The sequence below is a fragment of the Tamandua tetradactyla genome, chromosome 16, assembly GCF_023851605.1.
Source record: "Tamandua tetradactyla isolate mTamTet1 chromosome 16, mTamTet1.pri, whole genome shotgun sequence".
In the NCBI taxonomy this organism is placed as follows: domain Eukaryota; kingdom Metazoa; phylum Chordata; class Mammalia; order Pilosa; family Myrmecophagidae; genus Tamandua; species Tamandua tetradactyla.
The window spans coordinates 18493493-18518188 of record NC_135342.1 but is presented as its reverse complement, the minus strand read 5'-3'; the positions used below and the strand labels follow the sequence as shown (position 1 = coordinate 18518188).

Below are 24696 nucleotides of genomic sequence, written 5' to 3'. Positions count from 1 at the left end.
CGCCGACAGACGGCCGCCCGGCCCGGGTGATGGCCGCGGAGACTAACGGCTCCGATTCTGAGTCAGACTCGGTCGCCGAGTCGCTGCTCGATCAGCTTAATAATCGGCTAGAGGTAGATCCTCCGAGGGATACAAATGGCGGCCTTCCGGCTTCTTCCTCGAGTAAAGAACAAAGCAACGGGAAGAACCTCTACCCCGCCCTCCCGAAAGGGAGTGGCCAGGAGCCATTTTGTAACTCACTCCCTCCCAACCCACTTCCGCCTCCTCTGGAGTTAAAAAAGCGGAACAACACTTCCTCGGCCCCTCCTCTCACAGGGGAGGAGCCTGGTCCGACATCTTATGCCCCTCCTCCGCCATTTTCTAAGGGGGAGGAGCCCAATCTGCCATTTTGTGAGACCCGTCCACCATTTTGTGACTCCGGGGCCACGGCCGCTGGCCCAGTCTGGCCTGGTAGCCCACCTGTTCAGTCCGCTGCAGCGGCATGGCCTACTGAGACCCAGGGGCCCCTCCCGCCGCCCATGGTTGGATGTTTCCCTATGAATCTCCAGCCGACGCAGCAGCGCCCACTTGCTTGGTATCCTCACAATGCCGAGACAATCAAGCAACTGCGCAAAGCGGTCAAGGAAGACGGGTTTGCGAGTCCATACGCGACCCACCTGCTAGAGGAAATGTCCACGCAGCTTAATACACCTCACGATTGGACAACTCTAGCCAGAGCTATTCTCACCGCAGGCCAGTATGTTGATTGGAAGGCGCACTTCAACTCAGAGGCTGAGCGGGCTGCTCGACAGATACATTACCCAGGAGGGCCCCCGGGCCTCGGCATCCCTCTCGAGTCTTTCCTCGGGATCGGTCGGTACTTCGACCCAGCGGTCTACACCGCTGCCCCGTATGGGTTTTGGGTTCAGTTGCGAGAAGTGGCCATGCGGGCCTTCCGTAGTTGTTCAGCCTCCAGGCCAGAACAAATTACCAAGTTAATTCAGAAAACAGACGAGGATTTCGCCTCCTTTGTCTCTAGGGTACAAGAGGCTTGCAGAAACAAAATACATGATCATCAGGGGCAAGCCATGGTCGAGGCACTAAACAAGAGAATTAAAATTCAAATTGAAAAGCAAAGAAGTAACATGCCTCAGGCGTCACCCAAAGACATTATTCAAGTTCTCATAGTTTTAAATTTGTTAACCTTTAACAAAGATGGTCTGTCACCCCTGCACAAGCATTGGGGCCCCGCCAACCGACCTTCAGTGGTCCCCTTAGTCTACTGGTGTGACCCAGTCACAAATACTTGGTCGGGTCCCGCCCCGCTCCTAGCGCAGGGACGCGGTTTTGCTTGTGTCTTTCCAGAAAGTGAGCCGCAACCCCTCTGGATCCCTTCACGCTGCGTCCGACCAGCGACGGCCTCTACAAATAAAACAGAAGACCGGGAGCCAGAAGAACTCCTGCTTACAGGTTTACCCCATCACTAACGTCTCATGAACTATTATTGGTTCTTACTAATTTGTCCTCTAGCCCTAGTGTGGGCAGTAATATTAGCAACAATTGCCCCAAAAGACTGGAATCTATTAGAAAGAATTTTGCTTGCCATAACATTTCTGTGTATCATAGTGTGTATTAACCTGTTAGTTTTTCTCCCTTAATCAAAGGAATAATTAGAATAGCTGTGCGGGGCAAAGTGATGCAGGCAGGCAGTCAGGGTAACCGGACCCCAGCTGCTGGGCTGTATTCTGTTGGGACTTCATCTTGAAAGAATTTTAGCAGGTGCCGAACCTTCTAACCCCCACCAACCTGTGAAACAAACTTGGCAAATTCTGAATCCCAGCGGTGATATCGTGGCTACCAAAACTGATAGTAAGCATCCCATGGGACAGTGATGGCCCTCACTCGAAGTTGATTTATGTCAGTTAATTGCAGGGGCGGATGACTTTGACATTCCCTCTGTTAATCCAAACAAACCTGGGAGAAGTGTCTGCACGAGCAATACATGCGAGTGCACCCGATTCCCTGCTGGGTGTATAAACCCTCGAGCTAGGGCCGCCCTTTATAAAAGGCCTTTTTATGTTTGTCCCCGGGACGGCCGGGACAGGGAAAAGGCGTATAGCTGTGGCCAACACCAATATTTCTATTGTGCTAAATGGGGATGCGAGACCACAGGTGATGCTTGGTGGTCCCCTTCTTCATCTTGGGATTCTATTACTGTCAAAAGAAAACCCAGCAATGATAAGCCGCTAGACGCTGATCAGTGTAGAAAACCTACAGGGGCACTGGAGACATCCAAATGGGAGGGTTCTGGGGAGTGCATTAGTTTCAAATGTAACCCATTGAACATCTCTTTCACCGTCCATGCCCGAAAGTCTCCAACCGATTGGCTAAAGGGGAAAACTTGGGGACTTCGAGTCTATCATTCATCGGCTTATGACCCCGGAACAATATTTAAGATACGTTTGGTTGTTGAACAAATCACCAAAGCAGTAGGACCGAATTCGGCAGTAAAACCCAAATATCAGTCTCCTTCCATACCTACCAGACGAACCACTGCTAAACCAGCCCAGCCTACCGTGGCATCCCATATCTCTACTTTATCCTTGAGTTCTAGTGCTTCTCCTCCCTCTGGTACCAGAACCCCCTTAGACAACAGAATGTTTAACTTAATTCTGGGAAGTTATGAAGCATTAAATAACACCAATCCAAATTTTACTTAAGAATGTTGGTTATGCTTGCAGTCTAGTCCTCCATATTATGAGGGGATCACGGTCAATGGCACCTTTAATGTTAGTAAGTCCTCAAATTCTTGTGATTGGCATAGTGGCCTAGGACTTACCCTCCCTGAAGTATTGGGTAGGGGCACTTGCATTGGCACGCCACCAGCAGGCTTCCAGGGACTTTGTAGTAAAAATGCATCCAATGAGTTCAATCCCTCAGGAAACACTTACCTAATTCCTTCGCCAGGACTTAAATGGGCATGTAGCACGGGTCTAACACCCTGTGTCAGTACTAGTGTTTTCAACAACTCACAGTTTTGTATCCTAGTACAGGTTTTGCCGAGAGTTATCTACCAGTCTGCCGATGATTTTGAGGAAGCCATGGAAATGAAGCACCGACACAAAAGAGAAGTGGTCTCTGTAACCTTGGCAATACCGTTAGCTGCTGGAGTAATGGCCGGAGTGGGCACAGGCACTGCAGCCATAGTTCAGGGGAATCAACAGATGGCTCTTTTAGAGTCTGCTGTTAATGAGGACCTAGCATCTATGAAGCAAGCCATGGAGGCTCTGGAGAAATCTTTAACATCCTTGTCAGAAGTTGTGCTTCAAAATAGAAGGGGCCTTGACTTGTTGTTTTTAAAGGAGGGAGGGCTGTGCACAGCCTTAAAGGAAGAATGCTGTTTTTATGCAGATCACACAGGGGTAGTCAGAGATTCCATGAGGAAATTGGGAGAGAGATTAGAAGCTAGGGAAAAAAGATTAAGAGAACACCAAGGCTGGTTTGAAAATTTATTTGCTCAATCGCCATGGCTAACCACCTTAATCTCTACTATAGCAGGGCCTTTGCTGGTGCTTTTGTTGGTATTAACCTTTGGGCCATGCATTTTATCCAGAGTAATAGGATTTATAAAGCAGCAGATACACAGAGTGGATAGGGAGATCGCTCACATTCATTACATGCATTTGAAAGGGGAGTTCATTTAAGCTCCCCGTGATTGCATAAAATAAATTCTCCTTTTAAGCCTTGTTTCTAGGAATCCAATAACACAGCCCTGCCCTGGCTCGCTGATACCACAATTACTGCGTTAAGGGGACAGTGATTCCTGCCGTCTTCCTCCAGAGGACAACACTGGACAACAATTTCCCTCCTTCTGCCTAAACCCCCCTTCTTTTTAACTAAAAACTTCTTGCTCTAGCAACTCTAACCCTTTCTCTTATGCAGACAACCGGCAGCAAGCGCAGGTATGGTTGGCTAACGTTGCTCACCCTCGCAACTAACAGCCCTACCTTTCCAATGGAATTCTCATTATTGCTCCTCGACATTTCTCATTTCTAGGCTGCTCATTCTCTGTCGCCGGTCTCGAGCTGAGGCCCAGTTTTGGCTGCTGTTATGTTCAGCCTACTCACCCGGACTGTTCTATGGAGGAACGCAGACAAGCCCAGGTTTAACTCGCAGGCCTAGCCTCGCCTGAGGACTGATCACCCTCGGGTCGGGAACAGTGGAGGACTAGTCTCTCCTGTTTCCCTTAGGCTATAACAGTCAACGCCTGCCCACATTCCTCACACTCCCCCACGGGGGCTGCATGTTACCAGAGTACATGCATCTGGGTCCACCAGATGGGCACCGCTGGGTGCGACGCAAGAATTGCAGAAGAGGGTCACTCTTACAAACCTCCTCTGGCTCTTCTGGGGCACATGAGATTTGCATAAGGGTCGGCTCAGCACATACCCTTCCCCTAAAATTCTGAGCCTCACGTGCAAGGGGAATCTCATCCTTACCCCTCCCAGCAAAGGTTCATGCCCGCCACTTGTCACACAAGTGTGTTCTTTAAAAATGAAAAAGAGAGGAATTGTGGCATAATTTTATTCTTGGCCTGGTAGCTTAGTCTCTTTCTCTCCCTCCCTCGCCATTTTGGCACGTCTGGTTCTTCTAGACCTCTGAATTACAAGCCTCACCGGCGACTAGTGATGATGCAGCCTTGTCTCTTTAACCCTACTGGCCTTCTCCTTAGTCCTCCACCTGCCCAACATCCGCTGCTACAAGCACACTCAGGAACAGCATCTCTATGGTGCCTACAGACGTCACAGTCACTAATCCGTCCTCCCTGTGTGATTGGCTACCCTCCCCTGGAGTCCACGCCCTAACTCCACCTCTCCTCAAACTGTATATAATCCGGGGCTCATCGAGCCTCGTGGTCTTTAGCTACTGGCGGCCCTGGCATAAGCGTCTACCTACAATAAAGCTACCTTGCTTCATGCCTTAATTGACTCGGCCTCCAGTCCTTCAGACACGCAGTGGTCCCCTGCGCGCGCGCCTCTGACCCAGACCCTCGGCTCAAGCCCCCTCTGCGCCTGGCGGTTCTACTCCCTGAGCCCCCTCGGCAGGAAGAGTGCACCCTCGCTAGCCTAGCGGGACCTGCTCCCCGCACCCAGTCATTACCAAATGGTGAAAGAAGATTGAAACTCTAGTGTTTTCGACCGAATTTTACTTATCATTTATTATATGAAAATAGCATACAATCTAAAAAGGATCAAAACCACATATAAACCTAAAAATCAAAGAAATACATCCATAATCCCTTCAAAGGTATACATCCATAATCCTTTTCAAATCTGATCCATATACAAATATTTTGACAATGTTTCTAGAAATGAGTGTTCTATATTCTCCTGTATTTATTCACTTTGCATCCTAGCCATTTGCCTAATTTCTATTGGATTTTCATATATAGTAGGAAGGGCTTATGAAACAGACTAGAAGCTACTAATGGGATAACATGTTGTAAATGACATCCTGAAATACTGCTTTCTGGCCTAAATTCTAACAACTGAAACTATCTTTCAATCTTCTCAACAACAAACTCCCAAGTGTTAACTTTCTCCTTTACTCTTTTTTGAAAAAAGAATAGACCATCTACATCACTGGCAATTACTCTACAACATTATTGCCCATTTAATGGTTTTCCCTCAGATTCCAATCAAAGTGCTTTCTGCAAGAAAGAGTGCCAATATTTATTACTTTTGTAGGAATGTGTCACAAGGGCCAAGTTTTATTTTGCATGTAGAATTGCTAAGTAAAATATGTGGTTTATAACTTCCCCCTTTGTTCACCAGAACAAATTTCCCGATACATAAAAGAGGGCTGACTGAAAACTTCCCCACATACATTGTTTTTATACTAATTTTCCCATTACCTGTACTCCCTTTAAAAAGAGAAAGAAAAGGAAATATATTCTGGCTGAAAGACTTCCACATTAGCTACATTCATAGGCTTTCTCCTCAGTATGAGTTGCCTGATGCCTAATAAGTTTAGAGCTATTAATGAAAGCTTTGCCACACTGATTACACGTAAAGGGTTTCTCTCCAGTATGAGTTCTTTGATGTACAATAAGTCGAGCACTCAAGCTGAAGGTTTTTCCACATTGATTACATTCATAGGGTTTCTCTCCAGTATGAGTTCTCTGATGTTGAGTAAGGCATGAACTCTGCCTGAAGGATTTCCCGCACTGATTGCATTCATAGGGCTTTTCTCCCGTATGAGTTCTCTGATGTACAACAAGAACATAACTCTGGCTGAAGGATTTTCCACACTGACTACATTCATAGGGTTTTTCTCCGGTGTGAGTTCTCTGATGCATAACAAGGTGAGAACTGCGATTGAAAGATTTCCCACATTCATTACACTCATACGGTTTCTCTCCAGTATGAGTTCTTTGATGTGCAACAAGCTGAGAGCTCCAACTGAAAGATTTTCCACACTGGTTACATTCAAAGGGTTTTTCTCCTGTGTGAGTCCTCTGGTGGGCAACAAGTTTATAACTCTGACTAAAGGACTTCCCACATTGAGTGCATTCATAGGGTTTTTCTCCAGTATGAATTCTTTGATGTGCAATAAGTTTATAGCTCTGGATAAATGACTTCCCACATTGACTGCACTCATAGGGCTTCTCTCCAGTATGAGTTCTCTGATGTGCAATAAGTTTATAACTCTGCCTGAATGATTTTCCACATTGACTGCATTCATAAGGCTTCTCTCCAGTATGAGTTCTCTGATGTACAACAAGAACATAGCTCTGGCTAAAGGATTTACCACACTGATTACATCTATAAGGTTTCTCTCCAGTATGAGTTCTCTGATGGGAAACAAGATGCGAGCTCCGGCTGAAGGATTTTCCACATTCCTTACATTCATAAGGCTTCTCCCCTGTATGAGTTCTCTGATGTGCAACAAGATGAGAGCTCCAACTGAAGGATTTCCCACATTGATTACATTCAAAGGGTTTCTCTTCAGAATGATTTCTCATATTTTGAGCAAAGGATGAGCTCTGAGAGGTTTTGCTACATTTATATTGAGTCTGTCCAACAGGAATTCTCTGTTGCTCATTATGAAATATACTGTGGTTTAAAACTTGCCCACATTCCTTAAAATCAAAGGGTTTCTCTTCTGCATGAATTTTCTCACATATATTTAGAGGGGCACCATGGCTAAAAGATTGAATACTATCATTAAATTCAGAGCATGTATCTTCTCTTTCAGTTCTTGCAAGCTGAATAAGGCGAGTGCATTGCGGGTATTTTTCGCATTCATTATTTTCACATAGTTTCTCATTGTCATTTATATTCTGATGAGTGCTTGTAACAGAATTATGATACAACTTTTTAACATGTGAGACATGTTTATGAACATGGTTTCTTACGGGTATCAACTGGGATGAAAGAAGACTGGAATTCGGACTGCTCTTATTTTCAAGTTCATCACTTCTACAGATTCTCTCACAGGTAATAGTTTTCCTTTGGGTGAATGCCACTTCCTTCAAAAGCCTCTCTTGTTTTTCCTGTTGCTTCTTCAACTGGTCATTACAATCCTGGATTTCTCTACATGAAGACAACAAAAGATCATCCCTTGTCAACCTTTCTATCTTCACTCCATGGGATGGTTCTTCATCAAAAATGCTCTGCTTTGAAGTTGAATCTCTTCTTCCAAGTGCAGTCACTGAGTCTGAAAGAAAGCAAAATAAGACACCCTAGCCAAAAAACTTTAGAACTAGAACAGTGGAATAAAGTTGACACAAAAGTACATACAATATATGTGGGTTTTGTTTTCAGATATGGACCAACACCTTGGATTGGGAAAGCAGAAAAGTGGGATGAAGCAGTAAGCAGAAAACTACCACAGCCCATTCATATAACAGGGCATTAAAACTGAACTATTTTAATCTTACTTTTGTCTGAATATCCAAGACTTTAGATGCCAAATACTTGTATATTCCAAAATACGATCACCTATGCAGAACCTACAGAATAACAAAACAATTTGCAATTCTTAGCAAAGAAACAGAGGGTCCTTTCCACCCTTTTAAATGCAATACACATGTTCACTGAAACAGAGATTCATATCTACATTTCTATAAATTCCTAGAGGTATAAAACTTGTTGGCATAGCCTGTATCAAGAAGATAAGAGCAAACCATATTTGTGAACCCAGGAAAAAGAATAACGACATAGTTATCTCAGTTCTCTAAGTGCCTCAGGGGTGAATAGGGCCTCCCAGATTTCTGTGACTCCAAGTGAGGGGTAAAGCAATAGACAATATATGTAGGAAAAGTGGTGATGTATATAACCCATAACCCACCATGATGTAAGAGATGGGAGAAAACTGGCATCCCCTGTGGAGATTTTTCAAAGAAATGCTTTATACCTATAATGACTCCTATATGTCTAGGTTCTCTTTTGGACACATGCATTAGGAAATTTTTTTTCTACTGTTCCCCTTGCTCCAAGTTGAAGACTTTGTCTGATCTGAAAGGCAGATAGGGAGAGACATAGACCTTTGGACTAGGAACCAAAGAAAATCATTGCAAAATTTGGTCCCAGTCTTTGGCCTTTAGGAATTATGAAGACTGTACAAACTTAAGCCCAAGAAGCTGTACCTTTTCTACCCTACAATCTAAAATTAATTTTCACTGGGGAAGAAAAAGCACCAACACAATCTATGTGTAGCAAAAATCATTCTGATTGCTGAACTCCCTCTTGTTAATCAATGGGAATGTGAAATCATTTCAACAGAGAGTACTTCATTAAAGGGGGTGGTATTCTTACCCCAAGAGACCAGGTCCCTGTGATTCTCCAGGACCACATCTCTGTCCAGGGTCCTCTGAGCAGGGTTCAAAGTTTCCTGTTCCTCCTGAGTGAAGTCCACAGTCACAATTTTGAAGTTCAAACCTTCCTAAAACAGTACACAAATTCCTGCTCAACAGAACCTCATTTTCTTCCAATGTTCAAGGAAATTCTGACAGATGAAGGAAAAAAACAGATGGCCTGGGAGTTGTCCTGCAACTGTTAGTATCCAAAGGGTTCTAGTCAAGGCGTACAGGTACCTTCTAGGTGAGCACCTGGGGTTTTGGATACTGAACTTGTTCTTACAACTCCCAAGAGGGATACCAGATAAAAACTGATACAAAGTGCTTTCTCTCTTGTCCACTTACAGAAAATGCTTATTCTGACTTTTGAACTGGTGAACATAGAATTCCCATTTAGGAACTGCCTCCAAATTATGAAGAAACTACCAGAATACAGGTCAGCAAACTTTTCCTGTCAAAGTCAAAGGCCAGTTAATAAATATTTTTTGGCTTTGCAGGCCACATAGTGTCTGTCACAACTACTCCTCTCTGTTGCTATAGCAAAAATGTAACCACAGAAAATAGATATAGGTTATGAGCACAGGAAATGAAAGAAAAGACACTTGGGTTTCTCCCTATAGAGTATATGTCTGGATTAAAAAGTGTATCTAATCTGACAGTCTGTCTTTTAATGGAAAGTTTATGCCATTTTTATTTATTAGACATACTCATAACAAACTCATTTGGTTGATGAGTGATTTGTATTGATATGAGAAAAGCCAATTGCAGAGTTTACTAATCAAAAGATGGCAATTATTAGCAGGATTATTAGGTTTAGGAACTCTAAAAAATTAATAGTCACTTTGGCTAAAGTAACTAAATAAACTTTTATCCTGAACCATTAGTCTTCAAATGACACTTTTATTTGTGTCTACACTCAGAACTGCACTGCAGGGTCTTTTAGGAGATGTTCACTGTCATTATGGCCATATAAAGGGGGTCTCCTGGGCTGCTTCCTCTAAGCAGGAAAGGGCCTTGTTCCCACTACTACTAGAAAGGAATCCTGATGCAAAAAAAAGGACTATGGGGGATGAAATGTCCTTATCCAGGGAAGTCAATTGTTGCTTGCCCCTAAAGGCTCTTTAAATAGACCAAGCATTCTTCAACTGTGGTTCATCAATAGAATACAGGGATTCCTGAATCCCATTAAACTACAAGCAAAATGCTGCTATATATGTATTTTTGTAAGTCAGGACCCATATTTGTTTCACCAGATTTTCTGCTTTCATAATTAGCCCAAAGTGGGAGTCAGAAATATTTGAAAATTGCCACCTGTATTGAACACTGACTGTAAGGTACTGTTTTTCAACCTCCAATTCATGTTTTTCAACCTTTAACCTATGCTTCCTTTCAATAAACATCCCCCTCCTCTGTTTAAGATAGGTCCCTTTAATACTGAGCTTGTTCAAATGTCAAATAAATTACAATAGATTAGGTTAGCACCTCCCACCCCACCCCCAGCTATGTGTTTTCAAAGCTTCATGGACTTCTAACAAAGCTCACCACACTTTCTTATTATTTGTTTAATGATCATCTTTGTCATTAGGCTACAATCCCTGAGGGCCAGCACACAGTATTTATAATTAACAACTGCAAATCCAGTGCTTATCATAGTATTGATATATAGTAGACACTATTACATCTATATTTGGTAAATCATTTCAATAAGTGAATCAATGCCATCAATAGACTTTCTAACATGTCAAAATAATTCTGGTCCAATTTCTAATTTAAACCCTCTCCACTCACCTGAATCTCACCAGGCATATCACACGATCATTTGAAAAAGTCCATATGTGCTTAATGGCTTTTCTGAACTTCCATATCCACTTATTCTATTCTTCCTCTCACCTGTCCCAAACACCCCACTCCTCAAAATTCTTTCCAAAACCTTTCAACTGTGCCATCAGAAACTCATCTGCTATAATGAAATCCTACAGCTTTAATATCTTTCACTATATATTCCCTATCCATCCCTGTTTCAACAAAACCCACTCTTCCTTGAGGACTCGCCTCCTCCACAGTCCTCACAGGCTAAGGATAGCCATGCTCTCACATCCCAGGGACCTCGGCATCAAGAAGGGGAGTGTGAGTGCCCTCCCACTTAACACTGGAACACAGACTATTTACCTCCAAATCTATCAGTGCTTCGAGCTTTGTCCCAATTTCCTGAACACCAAGAACCCTATCCCCTAAAAGATTATACCTAGGAGTTATCCTCTAATACAGGAACTTGTATTGTTCATCAAATGTCCACTTGGATAGTGATTCAAGAATAATATAAAAATAACTGACTTTAATGAAGGACTTACTGTGTGGTCTCAGGCAGTGTGCTAAGGATATCACATAAATTATTGTTCATTTAATTCTCACAAGGTTCCTGTGCAACAATACTATTAGCATTTCAGATGAAGAACTAGAAGGTTTGAAAAATTAAGACATGTGCCTAAGGTTGGTAGCTGGGATGCAAGCTCAAGTTTGTATGACATCAGAGACTATGTTCTCAGTCAGTTCATATGGCGAGCCAACTCACAGCACTCTCCCCAACTATCAATACCCTATTCTCAGGGAGATACCTCAAATCCTGAAATCACCATAATGTAGCTCCACCTCTGAAATCAGGCATAGCAACCAGCCCGTGATCTGATAACAACCTCAGATTGCTCCACATTACTTGTTCTTCAATGGTTTGGGGGCATTATTCTATTGAAATGTCTACTTTATTCTTTTACATTATTTTCCTTTCCATTTAAGTATCCTCTTTATCTTTTCCAACTTAATTATTTGATTCAGATTCTAGGGACTGTTCATTTTAATCTTTTATTTAACAGAGTCAAAAATTCTCTTTTAAATAGCACTTTGACCTAAATGCTTGCACTGTAGGTACTTGGTAAATTACAAAACTAGATTAATTTCAGTGTCAATCTTCTATCTATAGAAATTAAATTACACAATCCCACTGGAGAAAACTCTCACAAAACTGGGGAGGTCACCTTCCCTGAATGATCCTTTAAGACCAGCCTGCAATCCTTCGTATACTTACTGGAACAGCTTATTCGCTCATAATCCAAAATCACTATTTTAAACCTTCTCCTCTACTATCAAACATCTCTCCATTCCAATTCCCACCCAACAGGTAACTTCATCTGATTTTTCGCAGAGGAAAAATCCAAGGTTTCAATTCTAGTTACAACCTCATTTTCCCTAAAAGCACTTCTACCTATATTAACACCAAATATTGACATGCACACTGATCTAAATCCTCTAGGGCACTTTATCAAGGACCATGCTTTATAATTTATCTTCTCTCTCCTCTGAACCTGACCTTCATTTTCCCCACTAACTCCTTCCTGCAATCATTTAAACAGAGTCAAATCTTTCCAATCTTTCAAAAAAAAAGCCCTTCAATCTCAAATCACCCTCCTCAATCTTTCATATGATAACCAAACCAAACCAGCTCATTTCAATCCAGCTTCTGTCACCATCAAGCCATACAAATTTCTCAATTTAAACAAAGAGGTCACACCCAACTCACCTGGGATGGGATAACCAGTGACCCAGTGTCTTCTCCCTCTACCTTGATGATAATCTCTTGAGGAAGGAGCGAGTCCTGAGAAGGCAAACAGATGAGAAAAAGGGAAATAATCAAGGAGCTAAGTCACAGCTCAAAACTCCCACTGTGACTGGGTGAGGATCTGGCACACCACTTGTTTTACTGATATTCCCCAAATAAAACTGTTTTAGCAATTATGGCAGATGGAGGTATTTTAGAATTTTGTTCTTACAGAGTGCTTGCTGATTTACAATTATAAATTTTTCAGCTTTTGACACTGTTTTTTAACTGATTTCAGCTATCTAAAAAAAATTAGCTGAAAGAATGTGTAATTAAAAATACAGGTTTTCATTTGTACTTTTTCCTTCCTTGAGAATCTTTTCACTGTTTCCCAGGTATTTCCGGCTACAGGATAAGAGTTTTGTTTTGACTAGACAATAGGCCCATAGGAGCCAAGATCATCTTGTCTGTCCTGTTTTCCATGGTTTCAACCTGCTTAGATCAGTAAATATGTGATAAAAATAACATTGTAATGAACAGATTGCCAATTTAGTTGTAGAACATAAAAGAAAATGACAAAAGAACCATTAAGGTTCCTGGAAAACAGCCGAAGTCACTACTTTAAGGTAAAATAACAATCATCACATCAAAACACATATTTTATTAATATTTTAAAATCTCACCTTATGTGTGAGACTAAAGCAAAAAATGTTTATTTGTTATAAAATTTATATTTTGACTAGTGCATTTCCTAATATAACTTATGTAGATAGTTTGATTGAACACCATAAGTACTTGGAATCTCACGTAGGACATGAGATTTTGTTGGTTTGTCCAGAGTGATGCCCCGATGAATCCCAGAGTGATTCAATCAGTAAGTGGAAAAGTATTTAAAAAGCCCCCTTCGGGGAATGGTGAGAATGGGGAGAAATTCAACTTCCCCAAGTTGAATTCTTGATATTCTCACAAGCAGTGTGGACAACCAAAGCTATAGGCTGAGCCTCCAGTCTTGGGGTTTGTTCATATGAAACTTAACCCCAAAAAAGGATAGGTCAAGTCTACTTAAAATTTAGGCCTAAGAGTCACCCCCAAGAGAGCCTCTCCTGTTGCTCGGATGTGGCCTCTCTCTCCAGCCAACACAAGAAGCAATCTCACCACCCTCCCCCTGTCTACGTGGGAAATGACTCCCAGGGGTGTGGACCTTCCTGGCAACGTGGGACAGAAATCCTAGAATGAGCTGAGACTCAGAATCAAGAGATTGAGAAAAACCCTAGAATGAGCTGAGACTTAGCATCAACGGATTGAGAAAACCTTCTCGACCAAAAGGGGGAAGAGTGAAATGAGACAAAGTGTCAATGACTGAGAGATTCCAAACAGAGTCGAGAGGTTATCCTGGAGGTTATTCTTATGCATTGAGTAGATATCACCTTGTTATTCAAGATGTAATGGAGAGGCTGGAGGGAACTGCCTGAAAATGTAGAGCTGTGTTCCAGTAGCCATGTTTCTTGAGGATGACTGAATAATGATATAGCTGTCACAATGTGACTGTGTGATGGTGAAAACCTTGTGTCTGATGCTCCTTTTATCTACCTGGTCAACAAACAAGTAGAACATATGGAATAAAAATAAATAATAGGGGGAACAAATGCTAAAATAAATTTAGTTTGAAATGCTAGTGATCAATGAAAGCAAGGGGTAAGGGGTATGGTAGGTATAATCTTTTTTTTTCCTTTCTGTGTTCGTTTTCTTTTTCTATTGTCTTTTGATTTCTTCTTCTGGATTAATGCAAATGTTTTAAGAAATGATGAATATGCAACTAAGTGATGATATTGTGAATTACTGATTGTATATTTGGTTAATTTTTTAATTAATAAATAAATTTTTAAAAAAACACACACATTTTAGGCAAAAGACGTGAACAGACATTTTTCCAGAAAAGAAATAGAAATGGCTAAAAAGCACGTGAAATGATCTCAACATCACTAGCTATTAGGGAAGTGCAAATCAAAACACAATGAGAGGGTGGGCCACAGTGGCTCAGTGGCAGAGTTCTCACCTGCCATACCGGAGACCCGGCTTTGATTCCCGGTGCCTGCCCATGCCAAAAAAAAAAACCACAATGAGATATCATTTCCCACCTACTAGAATAGCTACTATTTAAAGAAAAAAAGCAGAAAACTACAAGCGTTAGAGCGTATACATAGAAATAGGAACACTCATTAACTGCTGATAAGAGTGTAAATGGTACAGGTGCTGTGGAAGATAGTTTTGTGGTACCTCAGGAAGCTAAGTATAGAATTGCTATGTGATCTGGCAAACCCACTACTAGGTATACACCCAGAACTAAAAGCAGGGATGTGAGAAGAATGTGTACCCCAATGTTTATAATGGCATTATTCACAATTGCCAAAAGATGGAAACAACCCAAGAGTCCATCAATCAATAAATGGATAAACAAAATGTGATGTGTATATATATATGATGGAATATTATTCAGCTGTAAGAAGGAATGAAGTTGCATGTGATAGTGATTGAAAGGGGACTTTAGGATTGTGAATGTGACTAGAAGGAAGGTTAGAGGATAAAACAAAGGAATGTATAACTGAACGCTACTGAGGTTGACTGTGGTTAACAGTACAGATACAAGAATGCTGTTTCATGAATTAGAACAAATGTACAAGACTTTTACTAGGTGCTAACAATAGGGTGGTATATGGGAAAAATATATACCTAATGCAAACTATGGACTATAATTAACAGTAATACTTTAATATTCTTTCATTGGTTGTAACAAAGGTAACACACCAATGTTAACTGTCAATAATAATAAGTATAAGGGGAATGGGATTTTCCTTTGCAGAGTAATAAAAAAGTTCTAAAATTGACTGTGGAGACAAGTATACCTGTTCTAGTTTGCTAGCTGCCAGAATGCAATATACCAGAAATGAAACGGCTTTTAAAAACGGGAATTTAATGAGTTGCTAGTTTACAGTTCTAAGGCCGAGAAAATGTCCCAATTAAAACAAATCTATAGAAATGTCCAATCAAAGGCATCCAGGGAAAGATACCTTAGTTCAAGAAGGCCCATGAAGTTCAGGGTTTCTCTCTCAAGTGAGAAGGCACATGGTGAACAGGGTCAGGGTTTCTCTCTCATCTGGAAAGGCATGTGGTGAACACGGCATCATCTAGTAGCTTTCTCTCCTGGCTTCCCTTCACAAAGCTCCCTGAGAGGTGTTTTCCTTCTTCATTTCCAAAGGTCACTGGTTGGTGCACTCTGCTTCTTGTGGCTATGTCATTCTGCTCTGCTCTCTCTGAACTGCTCTCATTCTCCAAAACGTTTCCTCTTTTACAGGACTTCAGAAACTAATCAAGACCCACCTAAATGGATGGAGACACACCTCCAGCTAATCCAGTTTAACAACCATTCTTGATTAAATCTCATATCCAGGGAGATGATCTAATTACAGTTTCAAACATACAGTGCTGAATAGGGATTAGAAACAGCAGCTGCCTTTACAATATGGGATTAGGATTAAAACATGGCTTTTCTAGGGTATGTACATCATTTCAAACCAGAACAACACTACTCTGTGATTATAATCCAAGGCAATGATTGAACACTTTGGATGGACTATATGGTGTATGGACATACCTAAATAAATCACTTTAAAAAAAAACACGTTTTAACTGTAGTTTTGATAAAGATATAAGTGTAAATTTAGATTTATGTAATTCCCACTAAAAAGTCACTAAAATAAATAACACCACATAGAAAAGAGCCCATCCATAATGAAATATCTTAACACTGATTAAAACAACACTCCTCTGACACAGTGAGATCTAAATCAAATCAAATGGTGTCTCTATGATCAAACATACTTCATTAATACGAACAAAGTGTAGCTGCACTGACATATGTGATGGGCTCCTTAAAGGCCTCCTGCTCTTCCCACCCACCTTTACTTGAGGAGAGGACAATGGGCTGGGTGAGGGAGGCTCAAGTAAAAACAGGAATGCCTGCTCAGGGCTAATTCCTACTATAGGAATGCATGAAAAAGTGAATTAAAGGAACAACCACATGGCCTGAGTGTACCATTTGTATTCAAATTGTACCTCAGGTCCCAGACAGAAACTAAGTTGAGGAAAAAAAAAAAAGAAAGGCTTAAGAATTGGAAAAGAGTAACTGTTAATATTTGTAGAATAAATTAATAAACACATTCTACTTTGTTTTGGTTTGAAACTGTTATGTAGCCCATAAAAGGCCATGTTCTCTTAATCCCTCTCTGTGAGGGCAGACCTATTGTTGGGTGGGACCTGTTGATTAGGCTATTTCCATGGCAATGTAATCCAGCCCATTCAACATGAGTCTTAACCCTTTACTGAAGTCCTTTAAGAGAACTCACGGAGAGCTCAGAAAGAAAATGTCCCAGGAGAAGCTAAGAAACAAAGAAGTGTCAGAGACATTTTAGAGACAGCCACTGAAACCAGAAGCGAGGAAAGAAGGACCAGCAGACATCATTGCCATGTGCCTTTCCATGTGACAAAGGAACCCCAGATGTCAGCAGACTTCACACGAAAAGGTATCGCCCTCTTGATTCCTTAATTCGGACATTTTCATGGACATTTTCTAATTTATTAGAATTTCTATTTCTATTTCAGAAATAGAAATTCTAATAAATCCCCTTTGTAAAACCCAATCCATTTCCGGTATATTGCATTCCGGCAGCTACAGCAAACTGAAACATTACTTGTTTGTGGAAACAAAATCAATATACAAAAATTAAATTGTATTTCTATATATCTGCAAACAGAAAATAAAAATTATAGGTAATCTTTTAAAACAGGATCTAAATACATTAACTATCTGGAGCAACTTTAAGGAAAGCTGTGCAACACATACAATGGAAAAAATTGTAGAGAGATGTGTAAAGAATAACAAATCAATAAGAAAAAGATGAGCAAAAGAAATAACTACAAATTGGGAAAAGGAAAAAAAAAAACACATACAACCAAACAGAAATTTCAAGGGTCTTACACAAAAGTGGGTAAGAATTTGAAAGCTGCACAACTTCATCATTAATCCATGAAAATGTAAACTCAAGTCACGAGATACCACTCTACCACTTCTAGTGGGGTTGTAATTTACACTGAAACTCAAGACATTTTCCTTACTAAATATCCATCGTAGAGAAATCTTGCGCACATGTGCAAGAACATTTACAGTGGTGCTATCTGTAACAGCAAAAACCTGAATGCTAAATATCCATTAACAGCATACCCATAAAACCTGTCATATATTTAGAAGGCAAAATCCAGGTGCTAAGTGTACACATTGCTATTGCAATGTCACTGCTCCTAGGCCTTCACTGGACATGTAAGAGGATATGTGATCACTTGTATGTATACACACACACAACATAGACACGGAGGCACATATTTATCTCTATTTCTACATCTCTTGTATTGAAAACCATGAGTTTACATCAATATCCCCAATTCCCACCAGCTTCATGCCAGTGTTTTGGGTGCACACTTGCTCTAACAGTAGGAAACCTGGCTCCCATAACCCTCGGGATCACTCATATTGCAGGTGACTCATCTTCCATGCCCAAAGACACTCACTCTCCCACTAAGGACTCATGACTTAAATTTGCATTTTCCTGGATTAATAATGAAGTTGGATAGATGCTCTCTTCACTCTGCTCAGGCTCTGCCAACCTCATCAGGCTGCCCTCTGCCCAGGGGCCCTCCTCACCTCCTCACCCTGCTTGGCCTTTGACTCCCCAGGCCAGACTGTCCTTACTCGTGGACTTGCTTCTCATCCAGCTGGATGTGAACTGTCCACATCAGGCCACTCCTCCTCATTTGGCTCAGGCTCTGATACCCCTTGCTGGGGTCCCTCACGAGGGGATGCCCTCAACCTGCTCAAACTCTGAGTTGCAACACTAGGCTGCACCCATGCCCCCAAGGGGATGTTCTTCTCACCCTGCTCTGGCTCCCACACTACATACTGGACCACCCAAACTGCATCACTGCTGCATGGAAACTTGCCTCCCCACCAGGGAAACTCGTTCCCTATGTCAGGGCACCCTCTCGCTTGGACCGTCTCCTTGGCCCCAGACTGCTCTAGCACCACACTGTATCCCTGCATGGACAACTTCACTTTGCTGGGGCTTGGACCCCCCCCCCCCCGCCCCACGCTGGGCACCCTGTGTACACACCCTCCCACACAGCTTGGTCACTGGCAACCCCAAACATGGATACCCTCTTCACCCTGATCCAACGTGACACCCCTCAGCAGGCAGCCCTACCTCAGCACAGAAACCTCCCTTGCTCTGCCCCACCTAATGGCTTTGGGCCGGAATCACTCAGGAGCAGGAAGTTCTAAATGAGCATTTTTCAGAATATTTTCAAAGAATATGTGGTGTAGAAAAATGCTTTAAAGTGTTGATTTTTTCCACCTTAAAATGGACTCTAGGGCGGGCCATGGTGGCTCAGCAGGCAAGAATACTTGCCTGCCATGCCAGAGGACCTGGGTTCGATTCCTGGTGCCTGCCTATATAAAAAATAAAATAAAAAATAAAAAGCAATGTGCTTAAAAAAAAAAAAAAAAGGACTCTACAGAAACAAGAAAATATAAATGAGTAAATGAAAAAAAAATAAAGTTACTCATAATATAACTTAATGATACTCTTTGCTAACATTTTGATATATTTATAATTTCCTAAAATACTTTCTGTATACATTCAAACTATATCCCTTTTTAAAAAAGTGACTATTTGGGCGGGCCACGGTGGCTCAGTAGGCAAGAATGCTTGCCTGCCATGCCAGAGAACCTGGGTTTGATTCCCGGTGCCTGCCCATGTAAAAAAAAAATAATAATAAGTGACAATTTCTACATGTTATTTACTTAACAGAGATCATGAATATCTTTTTTTTTGCATGGGCAGGCACTGGGAATTGAACCTGGGTCTCCGGCATGGCAAGCAAGAACTCTGTCTGCTGAGCCACTGTGGCCCGCCCCTGTCCTGAATATCTTTTTACCATAGCAATTATACATTACAGGATCACATTAAATGGCTACAGTGTATTCCATTTTGGGGTCCTACCACATTCATTTAATTATCCTCTTTCACTGTACATTTAGGATAGTTCTAATGGTTTACGTTCAAAGGAGTTACTTGCTGGACACAGGGGAGTATTCTAAGGGCTTTTGATATAAAATGCCAAATCCCACCAACAAGAGCTATTGGGGTTAAAAGGGTGAGGAAATACCAGGAAACTCACAATGTGCAGTATACAAGGGTTAGCAGCCTATGGATCAAGAGGGGTCAGAAGTCCCCAAAAAAAGCTGCAAAGACAGCCAGGATAGTCTTCCATCCCCAGAGGGTCAGCCTGTGGTGCCTGTGTGGGAGTGAGCTCTGGTCTCTCAGGGGAAGGCAAATTCTACTCACTTGGGCACGGGCCTTCAGGGTCCCCGGGGGCTTCTCATCCTGCTGTTCCATGCTCACCTCCAGGCATGTGCAGGGTCTTGAGGACTCCTGAGGACTCAAGGACCAGTGCTGCATTGAGAAGAAACAGCCCTGAATAGCATCTTCATGTGAATCTGGCCCCAGTTTGTATGGCGGCCCCTATTCTCCCTGGTCCATTCTCTGTTCCTGGTATACTCTCCACAGCAAATGTGCTTCTTGAGGTCCCTGCCCAGGTGCCTGCCCAAATAACACTGCACCTATAGTCCTTCAGGCATAGCCCCTGCCTCTTCCAGGTCAGGAATCTGCAACTCCAACCTGGTTCCTGTATTCTGGCGTTCTGGATCACCTACTCATAAGCCCATCTCATACTTAAGCACAACCTCTTCCCAACACCAAAATCCGCAGCACAAACTGGTCCTTCCCCCATCCCAGTGGGTCCTGGGATCCCACAAATACTCAGCACACTGAAGACCCCTAGTGCTCACCATCCCCCAACCTGAATCTGCAGACCCAAACTAGGGCCTCTGCCTAGGGCCCACAGTAGGGCTCTGGGATTGACAACTCAGAATCACACTTTCTGATTAAATGCATGAAGCTCATGACATAGCCCCACCCCTTCCAGAAGCTATTTCTGGGAATGAGAATGACCCTAACACATCATCAACCAGGTCCTGCCCTCGAGAATCCTCTCGCAGATCTCTTTCCGTTTCTGTTCACCTCCCACCTCCACTCAAATAGCCAAGCATATGTACAGAGGTCAGCTGCACCTAGGACCTTGTACCACCACCATTCTTGGGTCCACTGGCCCCTATCAGAACAGGGCCAGCTCACATTCATACCCACACTCTCCTGTATCCTGAATTTATAGCTCTGATCTGGTCCCTACATCAACTTGGGTACCCTCCAGTCTGAAACTGCAATGGAGCCTGTACAGACCTGGGAGCCTCCCCTCCAAACACCAGCACATGCCAAACCCAGGCAGCCCCGCCCAGGTCTAAAATGCATAGCTCAGGAGCTCAGACCCTGCCTTTCTATCAACTGGTCTGAAATGACAGCAGTTCCTGCCAAATTTCACCTTAACTCCCTCCCAGCCTGCTGGATTCTCACTCTAACAGTGTAACATGGGTTCAGGATGCAGCTGTACCCTGAATCTCCACCAACTCCATAGATCCCTACTGGCACAACATCAGCCTAGAATTCTGCCCAAATATCTTCTTGGACACCAGTAACTCAGAGAGATCCTATTTTCCCACCCACCTTGGCAACATTAGCCTGTGATTTCGGTACCCTGCCCATACCCACCTCCAACCTCCTGTTTCCCACTCAAACCCCTATGGATGGTACAGAGGGTACCTGGTGCAGGCCTACCCCCTTCCTTAACTCCCCTGAGTAACAGAATCTATAGCTCAGAGCCACCTGGGCATCCTCAGGCAGCATCAGGGTCTTAGGGCTGCTCACGCCTCGTACATTTGCAATGTGCACCTGAAGCAACCTATCCTTCCCAAGCACAGAACGTGCAGCTACAAACTGGGGTCTCAAGACCTTTACTTCAGCAGCCACTGCCCATCCATACAGGTTCCCTCCTCCAGCTGGGACACCCATGCACATACAGAGTGGGTTCCTGCCCAGAATCTGTAACAAGGACCTGGGCTCTTTACCAACGTGGTGGTCTTATGTAGTTCCTGCCCCTGAGATGTAGTCTCTGCGTTTCCCATTCTGAATTTCAATTTTCTGGGACACCTCAGGCATCCACGAACCTCAACGTCCAGATTCTGGAGTCATTTTTCTGCCACCCCTCTCCCACCTGCCTGCCATCAGAACACCCAGACAAAAGCCTGAGCACAGAGACCCAGAATCAGCCCCAGGACTTGGACGCACGCAAGCCTGGGGGTTCTTGGGTCCAGGATACAGCAGCACCTCCCAGTCCAGGTCCCTCCCCTTTGTCCTGCATGAGCCCCTGGGAGCCATGTAGAGTATAGCCCCTTTCAAACCCAAATCTGTAGCCCAGACACTGTGCCTCTACCAACCTGAGCATCCTCACCATCGCAAGTGAAACAGGCCCTCCGAAGGACACATCCTGCTTCTTGCCAAAACAGCAAGAATCTGCTGTTTCAACTTGGTCCCCCCATCAAGTTATCTAATCCAGAGTCTCCTCCCCTCTCCTGCTTCCAACCCAAACATCTGCTCTGAAGTATAGAGATACTGGTACAAGTTCTCCTCCAGGAACTAGAAACTGTAACTGAGTACTCCATCAACCTGGAAATCCTCACACTCTCCAATAAATAAGCCCTAAAACTGGGGTGGGGATTCTCAGGATCTCCCCAACACACCTACACATGCCCTGCCTCCCACCAACCTAGGCAACCGCAGGTCAGACGAGTACCACCAGCTCAGCCTACTCACCGGCGCATGCGCACGGGGCGTAACCTGGGAATCTGGAGCTGCAGGAGTCTCTCGACTAACCTAGGCGACTGCAGACCTGAGGTTAAAGCGTGTTCCTCCCGGATCCCAGATAGCCCACTCACCCACACTCCCAGCTTCCCGCCTACGCCCTGCGCATGCGCACACCGGACATCCAGCGCTGCCCCAATCCCGCTCACAAACCTGGGCGTACTCGGGCCCACGGCCCAGGTCCGGCCTATCACCGCCTCTGTACCCGGCACTGGCTCTACGGCAGGACGAACTCAGGTTAAACAGCCCCACCCACCCCGATTCTGTAGCACAACCGACTCCGGTTAAACCAGTTGGGCTCCCTCCCCTACTCGACATCCGCAAGGCCGCTTGGGGGTTAAGCTCCGAAAGGTCGAAGCGCCGGGAAGCAACAACCAGCCGAGCATGGGACAATGGCTGCGCTTCTGGCCGCACCCGGAAGTGCGTTTAGGCTCCACGAGACGGAACTACAATTCCCAGAAGCCTCAGCGGTCCGTGGGCGGACTCCGGCGCCTCAGCGGAGACTTAAAAGGGAGTTCGAGTTCGGACTTCTGGAAAACATTTGTTCCTATGCGTTCTGGACTCTCTGAGGGGGCTGAGGCGGGGAGCCGGACCAGGAGACCGAGGCCAGGACACCGATGTGTGAGGAGTGGCGTACTGGGAAAGGCGCGCTCTGGCCGGGCCAGACGCCCAGAAGTCGCGGGGAACGGAACGCGGGTGGGACCGGCAGGACTCACGTGGGCGCCTGCTGCCTTTCAGACACTTGGGCGCGCTGTCTCCTTTGGTTCCCGAGACAAACCTATGGGGTGGTTGCAATATCCCCGTTTTACAGCAGGGGGTGCCCCTAGCAAAGCCCTTGAAGATTCATAGGTTTTTGTATTGACTGCCGTAAAATAAGAATCCTGTTCTTAATTGGGTTCTTTGCCTGTAAAGTCTTGAGGACCTTTTTTTTCTTTGCCTTCAGCTCCTGCCCCCCTTTCTGGCTCAGTTGCAATCCCATTGGCCTCTTCCCCCTTCTTCAACAGATCTAGCGGGCTCCCACCTCAGAGCCTTTTCATGTGCTGTGCCCTTTTCTTGGGAGGCTAATCCTAAGGGACCTCACTTGGCCCTCACCGTCTGGTCTTTAGGCGAATGCCAGTTTTCTTACCAGGCAGTCCAGGAGTGCGCATTGTGAACTTAAAAACAAGCTCTTCTTTACGCACACGCTCCAGGCCCCCATCTTCATTTTTACCATCTGACACACAAAATATCAAACAAAATAGCATAAAACAATTATCTTAGGTATTTCTTATGTTGTCTGTCCGCCTTCACCACTAGATTGTCAGCTCCGTGAGGAAAGGATTTGTGTCGATTTTGATTACTACTATATCACCAGTGTCTGAAAACAGATACTCGGTGTAATACTCGAATTAACAAAAGTTCTTGTCAAAGCACTCTTGTAGTTTTTCTTAGGTATATTCTGACCATTAGCAACAACAACAAATTGTTGCTATTTGATATGTAATCTCTAACCCTCCCTCCAGAGTATTTTGTAATTGGTGGTAGTGGTTGATATTTTTGAAAGATTAATCTCATTAACCTACTGAAATGTTAATTCTCATAATATTCGGATTGAGCCTCTGGGCTCTTCTAATGAGACAGTCTTCTACAGATAGTGATTTCATCTCTTTCTTGACAGTTTTAAACTAAGAAGAGATTACCTTTTGTATTTGAAAGCTGCCAGAATGCAATATACCAGAAATGGAATGGCTTTTGTTTTGTTTCGTGGAATGGCTTTTATGAAGGGAATTTAGTAAGTTAGAAGTTTATAATACTAAGCCTATAAAAATGTCCAAACTAAGGCATCTGTGCTGGTTTGAAAGGAAGTATGCCCCCTAAGAAAAGCCATGTTTTAATATAAATCCCATTTCTTAAAGGTGGAATAATCCCTATTCAGTACTGTATATTTGAAACTATAATGAGATCATCTCCCTGGTTAATGTGATTTAGTCAAGAATAGTTGTTAAACTGGATTAGGGGATGACATGTTTCCACCCATTTGAGTGGGTCTTGATTGGTTTATTGGAGTCCTATAAAAGAGGAAATATTTTGGAGAATGAGAGACTCAGAGGGAGCAGAGAGTGCTGCAGCACAGCGAAGCAGAGAGTCTACCAGCCAGTGACCTTTGGAGATGAAGAAGGAAGACGCCCTCTCGGGGAGCTTTATGAAACCGGAAGCCAGGAGAGAAAGCTAGAAGATGATGCTGTATTTGCCATGTGCCCTTCCAGCTGAGAGAGAAGCCCTGACTGTGCTTGCCATATGCTTTCTCACTAGAGAGAGAAACCCTGAACTTCATTGGCCTTCTTGAACCAAGTTATCTTTCC

The 24696-nt window shown here is 43.5% G+C and overlaps 1 protein-coding gene across 3 annotated transcripts; it reads right to left on the bottom strand.

The window, feature by feature from the left end:
- Positions 1–4999: 4999 nt before the first annotated feature.
- ZNF180 (zinc finger protein 180) lies at positions 5000–22771 on the bottom strand. Of its 3 annotated transcripts, none has more exons than XM_077131508.1 (5): positions 22508–22771; positions 19886–19993; positions 12414–12488; positions 8799–8925; positions 5000–7698 (listed from the first exon to the last, which is right to left on the bottom strand). In XM_077131508.1, exons 1-5 carry the CDS (start codon positions 22670–22672, stop codon positions 5954–5956), a joined length of 2220 nt encoding a protein of 739 aa, XP_076987623.1. In that variant the 5' UTR covers positions 22673–22771; the 3' UTR covers positions 5000–5953. The 3 variants fall into 3 exon arrangements, with proteins under 3 accessions (XP_076987623.1, XP_076987624.1, XP_076987625.1); XM_077131509.1 differs by having other exon boundaries at positions 8799–8883; XM_077131510.1 differs by lacking the exons at positions 8799–8925; positions 22508–22771 and having other exon boundaries at positions 5001–7698; positions 19886–19900.
- Between the last annotated feature and the right edge of the window lie 1925 nt (positions 22772–24696).

Excerpts from the sequence above, each read along its gene's own strand:
- ZNF180 (XM_077131508.1), bottom strand. The coding sequence starts at position 22,672 with ATGTCGAGTAGGGGAGGGAGCCCAACTGGTTTAACCGGAGTCGGTTGT. Across the intron at positions 8,926-12,413 it reads CACTGGTTATCCCATCCCAG|GAAGGTTTGAACTTCAAAAT; the intron begins GTGAGTTGGGTG and ends GTACTGTTTTAG. Across the intron at positions 7,699-8,798 it reads CAGGGACCTGGTCTCTTGGG|ACTCAGTGACTGCACTTGGA; the intron begins GTAAGAATACCA and ends GCTTTCTTTCAG.